The sequence below is a fragment of the Humulus lupulus genome, chromosome 3, assembly GCF_963169125.1.
Source record: "Humulus lupulus chromosome 3, drHumLupu1.1, whole genome shotgun sequence".
NCBI classification, from domain to species: Eukaryota; Viridiplantae; Streptophyta; class Magnoliopsida; order Rosales; family Cannabaceae; genus Humulus; species Humulus lupulus.
Genome location: NC_084795.1, coordinates 234,610,967 through 234,621,660, shown reverse-complemented (window position 1 = coordinate 234,621,660; position 10,694 = coordinate 234,610,967). Strand labels below are relative to the sequence as shown.

The following is a 10,694-nucleotide window of genomic DNA, read 5'->3' as shown; positions in this document are numbered from 1 at the left end:
ATTATGTGATTAATTAAATTAAATGTGAGAGATATTTAATTTAATTAATTAATGTTAAGTTTGGTGATTAAAACTTAATAAGAGTGAAAAAGGTGTCAAAAGCCAATTTGGACTTTTCTTCTTATGAAACATTTATTAACCTTTAAAAAAAATTATATAAAACATAGATAAAATTTAAAAGGGTGGCCGGCCATGTGGTATTTTAGAGTGGTGTGAACCCAATTTTATAAAGATTAAATCTCATTTAATGAAGAAGTCAAGTGGGCAAGTGGGTAGAAAAGCACTCAAGTACTTTGTGATATTTTGAAGAGTTTTGTGAGCAATTCTAACTCTAAGAACCGACCACTCTCCCTCTCTCATTCACTCATCTGATTTTTGAAGACCTCTCAAAGTGTTCCCTCAATATTCAACCTCAAGAACACCAAGGAAAACTTGGAGGCTAAGTCTTGGTCTAGGAAGTATTTTCCCTAAGGTAAAGCTTCACTAATCTAGGCTTTTGTAAAGTTTTAAGCATAGAGTTTCAAATAGCTAATTAACTATGTTGTTGGGGGAAGTTGGTTAGGGTTTTTGGAAAGGTTTTGGAGGAGCCAAAGCTAATAGGAAGGTCCAAACCTTAAGCAAGAACACCAAAGAGGTAAAAAGTTTACTTTTGATGATTTTGTTGTAGGGTTTTTAGTTTTAAGCATGATTTTGTATATTTAATGCTTAAAGTTTCTTTTTGGTGATGTAATAAGGTTATGGTAGTTTTTTAATAATATTTATGATGCATGTGTATTGATTTTTGAAAATGGGAACCAAAACCCCCAAGGGTTTTGTAGGATACCCTAAAACAAAACATGTTTTGAGCTGTGACTTCCAAGGGGTCAAGCAGCCACTGTATATTGTTTTTGTAAAATTAAATTGTACTGTGATGTTTTTGAGATTGAGTACATAAAATTGAGCTTTTGAAACACAAAAAAATGTTTAGAAATGAGTAAGTTATGCTATTTCAAAGTTTAGGTAAAAAACTGTTTTTTCGTATTCTTATTTTCGGAACCAAGTTTGGACAGCCACTGTATAGGGCAAATGAACCCAGTTTTTTCTAAAATTTTGTGAAAATATTGCTAGCATAACCTATTATTCCACTGTAAAATTTGGTAAGAAAATATTGAACGGTTTGAAAGTTATTAACTGTCAAAGTTTGGAAAAAATAAGGACTTGAAAATAAGGTCATTTTTACCTCATTGTTGGAAAATGATTTCACCAATAAAAAATGCTCATTTCGACCTAAGATTTTACAAAGACCTAAATGGCATAACAAAAATGGAATTGGGAAATTTTGGCAACAATTGGGTAAGTAAATTTCAAGTTATGAACGAACGAAGTATGTAGTTAAAAATGTGAAAAATAGGCTTTTCACACTTAGTGTAAAAATGAGATTTTGGAACATAAGGTAAAAAGTAAAATTTTGCTTATTTCAAGATATAAATTGATAAGTCTTGAAATCATATTTTCACTAAAATTACCCCTTTGAGTTTAAATGAATTATTTTTATTAAAGAGCTTTTATTCTTTCTAAAAATAAGAGATTTAATTTATTAATAGTTAATAAATTAAAAGAGGGTTTAAAACCCTATAATTTGATAAAATAATTAAATGAATTATTTTTCTAGTAAGTAAAATTGATTAATTGATTTTGGAAAATTAATTAGTCAAGATGGGAAATTTTTAACGGTTTTCCTAATTAAGACAAATTGGGCAATTTTCTTAAAACGGTTTTTAGATATTAAAACCTTAAGAAAAATAAAAGGAAAATTTAAGAGTTTATTTTCTTTAAAAATAATTAAGGAATTTATTAGTATTTTCTGGGTATAATACCAGCTAAAATCTTACATATTTTAACCGACTAGTCGAAAGTGCGGGTTAATAGCGATATCTTGAAAGAATAAGATTTTTAGCGGATTGTGGGAAAATACCATTGTGATACCCGAGCCTAGGTATCGAGACCTTAGGATAGGCCTCCCCAAGACTTAGGGTAGTCTCGAATATTTTGTATGACTTTCCTTAATAGGTTTAAAACCAAATAAGGATTATAAATCCTTACAAATGACTTTTATTAAAATGACCAAACTGCCCAAAATAATAATAATGAATTATGAGTGCCATAATTAATCCGAGTATACTGTATGGATAATTACAGTATTGGCTAAGCGTAACTGGACTGAACGTTGGAGGGTGAAAACCTGCTGAGCGCTAAGGACTCCAAGTAAGTCAACTTATATTGTATGGCTGCAACATGAAATGATTATTGTCTTGTATGTTAGTATAGGGATACATGCACATATATAGGCTGTCATAGAAAGTTTCTTAGAGACATTAGTCTAGTGAGTGCTGATTTAGAAAATATGAACGGTAGATGTCCGTCATATCCTAGACGGTTGATCCCTGTCACACTGCTTGATTTTATTTATGTCCGGTTCATTACCGCGACGAGTGGCCATGAGATGAGGATAAGCTGGTTAAACCTAGGGGCGCCAAGATAAATGGGACCTAGGGGCCCTCATGCTTACTTAATCATTGAACGGTTAGAATCCGAGCAAGTGCTCTGATAAGTTATTCCCGGATAGCAGCCGTGAATATTGGCCATTCAGTGAGAGTGCCTAGAGATACTAGGGGTTGCCAAGATTGAGTGAGGTTGAACACCCTAGGGGAAACTGCTCACCAGCACCACTGATTAACATAGAAGTCTCTGTAAAACCGTGTGAAATTGGATTACACTCTTGAATAAGTAGCGATGCCCTAGGTAACATGATAGTTACCCTTGATGAGAATATTTATTGGCTAGATCTTAGTGTGGGGACTCGGTTCTCTTTTACAGATTAGCAATTATGTTGGAGGGCGCGTTACGCATGAATTGTTGGAAATTGTCGAGCGTTGGTCTCGAATTATGTTGTGATATAATATATCTGCTTGTTCTGGGATTTTCTGAGTGCAGGGATATATTTATTGATAAGATATAATTGTGATATAATATATCTGCTTGTTCTGGGATTTTTCTGAGTGCAGGATTTTTATCTAGTTATGAATTAATTTATCCTTGGTTATCAGGCATGACCATAAGTTTTCCAGGACGCTTTAGCGTTCTTGAAATTGATTGTGTAGGGTCCGGATGGGTCCGGAACCCTAATTCTCTACATGCTTTGTTTGAAAGTTGATCTTACTAAGCGTTTTCGCTTACCTAGTTGTTTCATGTTGTAGGTAAGGGCAAGGGCAAGGCAGAGCAGTGAGCGCTGGAGTCTTCCTTGCAAATGTACATGTGGATCGACCTTTTGGGAAGCCGTTTGATTTTTGGACATGTTGTGTAATTTTCCTAAACTAGGCTCACTCTACTCTTTATAAAACATGTTTGTAACTAAATGTTAAGTATGGTCATACGACTTTTTTAAAAGTTTTTTTTTCTATGGGTTTTTGAGACATTTTGTTAAATGAAAACATTTATATTTCCACATTATCGAGTCTTGAAAATCCGGGTCGTTACAAGTGTAGCATTGCACAAAACACTTATCATCAAACTTACAATCAATTTGTGTGTATGTCCTAATCCACCTTTTCACTCCATTTCTATAAGGGTAAATAACCTATCCCATTCAGATTTACAATATACATATAATGTGATTTACACTTATAATATTGTTACATATTTGTAAAAATTTTGGCAGCACCTCCTCATAGTTCTCACAAGTGCGCAAACTAAAATTAGGTATGCCCACTTACGAGAACAAAAATAAATGAGTACCGAAATCTCTACAAATAAAACAATAAATAAGTAACAAATCACACTATAGGTATATATTAATCCCAAACTGTCCGAACTGGACAATTCAGAGAGAGACAAATTTAAGAGTCACTAATGACTCACCCTCTCCGAACGGGTCTAAGACTTTTAATGCAAAATAGAAATAATAAAAAAATTATCACTATGTGATAATAACACACTATCCTATCTTTGGTAATAATTTCTTATTACTAAAGAATAACAAATAGATAAATTTTTTGTCTCATGTTATTTTCAATAATTATCACATATAATGTTTTATGATGTCTAATTGTAATATGTTTAATAATTATATTGATTTGTTTAGATTTAATTATTTAAATTTATTAATAATTAATCTTTGGTTAAATATTAAATTTAGTAATTTTAACATTATTTTTATTAGAATAAAAATTATTTTCAAATTGATTATCGAAGTTCATACTTTCTTCTTGATCAAAAAAAAAATTTATTTTCAAAGTATTAGGCTTACTTTTTTTCTTCTAAATTAAACTACATTATTATTTTCAATTAATTATATAATAAATTTTAATTGTTTTTATATTTAATATTTAACATAAAACTGTTTACTAATATTTATAAAATTTATTTTCATCATAATTAAAAATTATTAAATTTACTTGTTAACTCACTAATGAAATCAATTAAATGTTTGCTTTATTAGAAAATTATTTTATTAAACATTTTAGTTGAGATCCTAAATTTATATATACAAAAATCAACAACATAACGACTATATTTGCATCTATCCCAAAATAAAAAACATGCAAACAACACCCAGAAAATGTCCAGACAAAACAACAGAACATTGCAAACACATTTTTATAACTAAAAGTTAAAATTATATACCAAAAATATCTTAAAGCATATTAAATCTAATTGCAAAAATAAACTATTAAATTAATAAATTTCCATACTAATTTTATTATTCACATTCATCATTAATTAATCCAACACAAACTAATTGCTAATAAATTAATCATTTATCTAAAAAAGTACACTAACTAAATCCTAAAGCTATATATTTCACTAAAATACTACATAACACTATGTCCTAAAAATTGGATATCACTAAACTTTTACCATATTTATTTCTAATTATTATTCTTACCTATTATAAATACATAATCAAATATTATATATATAATATGACAGATAACAATATTTTAAAATATGTAAATATAAGTTTATTTTTTCTATTTTCACAAAAAAAAAATATATATTAAAAAAATTATACATAAAACCCCATTCTGTATTTATACAAAAAATATTAAAAAACCAAAAAATTATAAATAAAATTCGTAGATACCTATAGGAGCTCTTGCGAATAATGCAATAAGGTTGCGTTTGGTAAAATTTTTGTTTTTAAATTTTTTAAACTCAAAAATAAAAATATTTTTTTGTTTTATGTTTTTTTATTTTTATAAAATAAAAATGCGTTTGGTAACCATTTTTGTTTTCTGTTTTTTTAAAATAAAAATGTGTTTGGTAACTTTTATTTTTATTTTTTGTTTAAAAAAATAAAAAATAAAAAACATGTTTGGTAAATATTTTTTTTTGAAATTTTATTTTTTATTTTCATTTTCTAAACTAAAAAATAAAAATATTTTTTGTTACCACTATTTATTATTTTAAAATAAAAAATAAGAAAGTTATAGTAAAAAAAGATCATATTAATAATATCTAAGTAATCTCAAATTTCAAAACTTAATATCTATCCAAGAAAGTTTACATAGTAAAATAAAAAACGTATGAACTGATAATTGTCCAAACTTAAGTAAAGTATTAAACGAGTCATAACAATCAACTAATGTATTTACTCAATCTCACTATCGTCGACTAGCTCTCCATATATGATCAGCAATTTCATCACGAACATGAGCCATTTCCCGTATATGAGTTCTAGAAATACTGAACTCTACACTATCAATCAAAGTTCCATCCGCGCTTTGTAAAGTAGTGGCCTGTACTTCAGAATTTCCTTCACCTCCATCAAAATATACATCTGCTTCTGCATTTGTCCTTATAAAATTGTGAATCTCGCAGCAAGCAATGATAATGTACTTTTGTATTCTTAGATCATATGAAGGCATTTGTTTTAGGATTGGAAAGCGAGCCTTCAACACGCCGGAACACCGCTCAATGACATTTCTCAAGGAAGAGTGTCGATAATTGAAAAGCTCTTTTTTGCCTATGGGATTAAGATCTGTGTACTGGCCCAAATGATACCTTTCTCCTCGATATGGTGAAAGAAAACCAAGCATGTTTGTATAGCCAGAATCAACAAGATAATATTTTCCTGGTCCAATGATAATTAATGTTAGTTTTTACTCATAGATGTTTAATATAAAATAATGTCAATCAACACAATAAGTTTGATAAATACTTACCTTGGGGCGGCATTGGAAATCCATAATCTGCGTTTGTGGCACATTCTAGAAGAATCCGTGCATCATTAGCTGATCCTTCCCATCCAGGAACAACGTATGTGAACTCATGTCAAATGAACATACACACATAACGTTCTGAGTTGTATCCACTTTTCGACCTCGATATGGTATTTGTTCATCAATTGGAACATGCGCAGAAATATATCACAGAACTAGTAATGAAGGATCTCTTTACATAGCAGATAAAAACACCAATTTAAAGCTTGCTAAATTCATTCAAAAGGTTGGGGGAGCTTTCCATCAAAACAGAAGGGTTATTCCAAGTATCATCACAAATTCACAATTTATAAAATGCTCCTACTTGTATCTATCTATCAATATATGTTGGTTCCACAAGTGCCAATGACATAAAGCTATATGAAAGACTGCCTTGACAACCTCAAAGTTGCATAGTGTCAGTACTCAGAATAATTATGATATCAAAAAGAATGCTAAAATAACTAGCCCCCAACAAAAGAAGACAAAGCAAGTACTAAACTGAAATTTGAAAGGACATAAATTAGCAATATATCTTTGTGTATTATAGTAAATAAATACCTGCTTTTATGTATTCTTTTGCAGCATAATAACATTGAGCAGCTTGTTCATATATACAAATGCAATCAAATATTTCAGCAGCCCTTCTGAGATATGTATCAACCAGTTTAGTATTTGAACCACTCATACACAAAGCAACCGTGCGAAGCTCAGCCGCTTCAGCACTTTTTTCCCAGAATTCTTCTCCTGCTCTACCAAAGCACATTCTGGCAGGCCCATAATTTTGTGCATAAAAAAACTGCATAAGAATAAAATATCAAAAATCTAATAAGATAGTTACAACCATCAAAGAAAATGTTCAATCCATTGAGAACAACAGAGGCTATATATTAGTTATATTCAGTAAACAAAAAAGGTAGCATTTCAAGCCTAAAAGCAATAGAAGAAACAAAATAACAGTTGAAAGTAGAACAGTATTGATATTAATGATATTCTAATAACCTTCATGCCTCGTGACCTCCACTCTTCTACGCTGCTTGCAACTTGGATCTCCTTAATGAGACAATTATCAAGCCCTCTAACTTCAACAATGTTTTGTTCCTTCCAATAGTCACACATGGGATGTGAGAGCTCATTCTCAAAAATCCACAACCTTTGCCTTGTACGAGTAACAGCAACATATAGTTGCTTTATCTCAGAACACAGAAGGCGGTGCTTGGCCTCATTGACACTAGGGAAAGATGTAGGAACTTCATGTAAAATTATATTGTTCTCCTTCATAAACTCGTATATAACTCTCCATTGATTTTTGATTGGTGATGAAGAAAGAAAGTTATAAAGCAACACATCCTACAGTAACAAAAAGATAAGTTGGTAAATTTTGTTCCAGTAAAACTATATTTTTGTTTAGACAAATATAGTTAAATGTCACAAAGTTAAAAGACTTAATAAACACCTGAAACTCAAGGCCTTTACACTCTGATATTGTTAGAACAAGAGCATGCTTTCCAACATACTTTAAAAGCTCATTCTTTATGTTATCGTCTCTTACTAAGATGGCTTGCTCAGCTCCAAAGCCAACAAATTTCCCACCATCTCCACCATTACAGAACATAGAACCAAACTTATTTTCGCCATGACTTCAACCAACAGTGGAGTTTCCCCATTAATCAGACTTGTCTCTGGGTTCAATACATCAATTGAGAGTGGAAAGAAATGATATAGAAGGTTGGTAACACTCTGAGCTAAGTTCAATACACCAGCATGACTTCCGAAGTTCTGAGTCAATTGGAATACGTTTGTGACAAGGCCTTGTTCTGACTCAATATAGCACTATAGCAATTTGTCTTGCTCGATCATTGCCCTTCACAACACACGTTCATCAGTAAAAGAAACTTTTACTAGTCAGTTTCTTAATAAAACTCTCTAGGATTACCACTAGCTAGCTAGTCAACAGAAGAACTATACTCAAAGCACTCATATATATATATATATATATATATGTGTGTATACCCTTTAACTATTTTACGCATCTCTTTAATCTCCAAAGACTTTTGACAAAGACAGCAAGTAAAATATGGCTTTTTATCATCACTCTTATTCATTTCATGAGAAGCATGCAATGTGTGGTCTGATATTGAAAGTTTTTCACTGCTAATATTGAGCTTGAGCCAGAGCCTTTTTGTTACATATATGCATACACATAAATATATATATAGAGAGAGAGAGTTAGACAGACTTCAAACCAGAGAATTATTTTCTATTTATAAGCATTAAGATCTGAAATTTCGCTCAAATGTATGTATATATACTTTCTTTATTTATCTGATATGTATGTATATATACTTTCTTTATAACAAGCTTTTAACCAATGACTAATATTATTGATGCTCCACAGGATATAGTACATAACTAAACGATTTTTTTTTCCATTTCTTCTTCTGAAAAACACAAATACAGAAGGGTTCAAACTTCAAAAATAAAGGCATATATACAACCATTGAATTTTTTAGAGTAAAGTTTTGGGATTCGTTGCTTTGAGTGATTCTTTAATTCTACTTTCTTGAGAAAACAGGAGTGTGAATCTTTTTTAATTGGTGTAAAAGTGAGTTCATAGTACTTAAAAGTAAGGATAAGGAGAAATCAAAGAGTCACAATGCTGCCAAATGGTGAAATCAAAGAAGATGATTTGGGGTTTGAGGTTTTGACGAGAATATTCGAGTTGGGGGCGAGTGAGATCCATGGAGGTCATGAGAAACAAGATGAGATGGTAAGGAACAAGTTGGGGGCGATGGTTTCCACACTGGGTGGGAGGAAATAAGAGAAATACAAAAACAATTTCAATGGCAGAGACCTAAAATTGAAAATGACAGAAAATCATACCTTAATAATAGAAATCGCCCTGAGCTCTGTTGATTGAGGAAGGTGAAGCTCAGAAGCTCAGTTGATTGACTGAGCTCTCATGAGCAAATCCAGTATATACTTGTGATTGAGGAAGGTGAAGCTTAGAAGCTCAGAGACGAAATACGTTTTCATGTTTTTTAAAAGCTTCAAAATAATGTTTTCAAAATTTAATTAATTTTGATTTTAAATTAAAAACAAAATTATATTACCGAACGTGTTTTCTAATTATATTTTCATAATTTTAATTAAAAAAATAAAAAATCATTTTTTTAATGGTTACCGAACGTGCCCTTAACAATCTGAAAAGAAAGAAAGAAAAACCCCCCACAATTGGAGTAAAGGGCCAAAACAAAAAAAAAAATAGATAAATTTATACACAAAATAAAATGAAATATATACAAATACATACTTTGATAGACTCTATTGATAACTAAATCTTCTTTGGAGGAGAAGATTTCTCAAAAAACTAGCCTTTGGGAGTGGAAATCCTGAGAATACTCAATAAATGGCGGAGATAAATATGTTTGAGGTTTTTTTGTTTAAGAGGAAATGACATTTATTCAGGGAAGAAGAAGTATATAAAGGACTTCTACCGAAAACAAATGTTCTCGGTATATCAACTAAAACAAAAAAGAAAATTCTGCGTATTTTTAACGCGATTCTAAAAATACTTGTACCGATACCATTCTTGGTAAAAACCAATGTAGTATTATGCGAAAACAGAAATAATTTCAGTTTAAAAACCGAAGTTATAACCCATTTTTTATTGTAGTGGAGATGAAACAAAAGAGCAGGAGGAGACAAGCTCAGCAAGTCGATCTTTATTAAAATGTAATGATTGCACTATCTTGGCAAAATAACATTTTGACTGAAATTTATTACGACTAATCATCAATGAAAATATACTATGATTAATAATAAACAAAAGCAATAATATTATAACACATTAAATTACCATACTAATCTTAAAAATCATTCGAATGACTAATGTGCTAAATCTTCTCATAAAAAAATTAACAAAATTAAAATTCCTTATGTTTGTAAAAGAATTGAAAAAAAAAAATTATGCTTAATTTACAGATATTTGAAGGATGGCTCTTCGTGTTTTAAGTACTTATTAAAAAAAAAGTGAGACAAAGTACATCTTTGTTACTTTTTTTATTACAATATCACATCAAACATGCATGTTAACGATGCTTATTCCACATTTTGGGTTTGTTCTTTAACATGGAAACAGTTGTTTGGATAAGAATATAATATAAGAAGAATAAACTGCTATTTAATAAAAATTAATGATATAGAAAAGATGCTATCTTTAGCATTTTTACGACTCCATAACCCTTTAATTTAACGAACCCTAGTCTCTAAGAATAATTTGATTTTTATTTTTGTGAAAGCTTCGACTAGAGATATAATATTGTGGTATCTCTATGTATAAAATATGTGTACATATAGGAAATTTTTTCTCTTAACAGCTTCTTTTGTTAATTTTAAGAGAATATTATAAATATTTAATTAAATATACTTTTAAAACAAATTAAAAGTACATAT

At 30.2% G+C, this 10,694-nt stretch overlaps 2 protein-coding genes and 1 long non-coding RNA gene across 4 annotated transcripts; 1 reads left to right on the top strand and 2 right to left on the bottom strand.

The window, feature by feature from the left end:
- The first annotated feature begins 306 nt into the window (after window positions 1-306).
- LOC133821568 (uncharacterized) lies at window positions 307-3,486 on the top strand. Its single transcript, XR_009887676.1, has 4 exons — window positions 307-472; window positions 555-634; window positions 2,179-2,244; window positions 3,237-3,486. It is a non-coding gene; the product is annotated as an uncharacterized LOC133821568 (long non-coding RNA).
- A 1,979-nt stretch (window positions 3,487-5,465) lies between these two features.
- Window positions 5,466-9,305, bottom strand: LOC133823483 (uncharacterized). Of its 2 annotated transcripts, none has more exons than XM_062256289.1 (5): window positions 9,123-9,305; window positions 7,696-8,103; window positions 7,242-7,589; window positions 6,204-7,006; window positions 5,466-6,112 (listed from the first exon to the last, which is right to left on the bottom strand). In XM_062256289.1, the coding sequence occupies exons 2-4, from the start codon at window positions 7,852-7,854 to the stop codon at window positions 6,992-6,994; spliced, it is 522 nt and encodes a 173-aa protein (XP_062112273.1). In that variant the 5' UTR covers window positions 7,855-8,103; window positions 9,123-9,305; the 3' UTR covers window positions 5,466-6,112; window positions 6,204-6,991. The 2 variants fall into 2 exon arrangements, with proteins under 2 accessions (XP_062112273.1, XP_062112272.1); XM_062256288.1 differs by having other exon boundaries at window positions 6,204-7,038; window positions 9,123-9,300.
- On the bottom strand, window positions 5,643-6,216 carry LOC133825470 (uncharacterized). Its single transcript, XM_062258403.1, has 2 exons — window positions 6,204-6,216; window positions 5,643-6,112 (listed from the first exon to the last, which is right to left on the bottom strand). The coding sequence occupies exons 1-2, from the start codon at window positions 6,214-6,216 to the stop codon at window positions 5,643-5,645; spliced, it is 483 nt and encodes a 160-aa protein (XP_062114387.1).
- Window positions 9,306-10,694: the final 1,389 nt, after the last annotated feature.

What these genes read in the sequence shown, in the direction of transcription:
- LOC133823483 (XM_062256288.1), bottom strand. Translation starts at nt 7,854, where the DNA reads ATGTTCTGTAATGGTGGAGATGGTGGGAAATTTGTTGGCTTTGGAGCT. An exon ending in GTAAAGGCCTTGAGTTTCAG is followed by an intron (nt 7,590 to 7,695) that starts GTGTTTATTAAG and finishes TTGTTACTGTAG; the next exon opens with GATGTGTTGCTTTATAACTT. An exon ending in GGAGGTCACGAGGCATGAAG is followed by an intron (nt 7,039 to 7,241) that starts GTTATTAGAATA and finishes ATTCTTATGCAG; the next exon opens with TTTTTTTATGCACAAAATTA.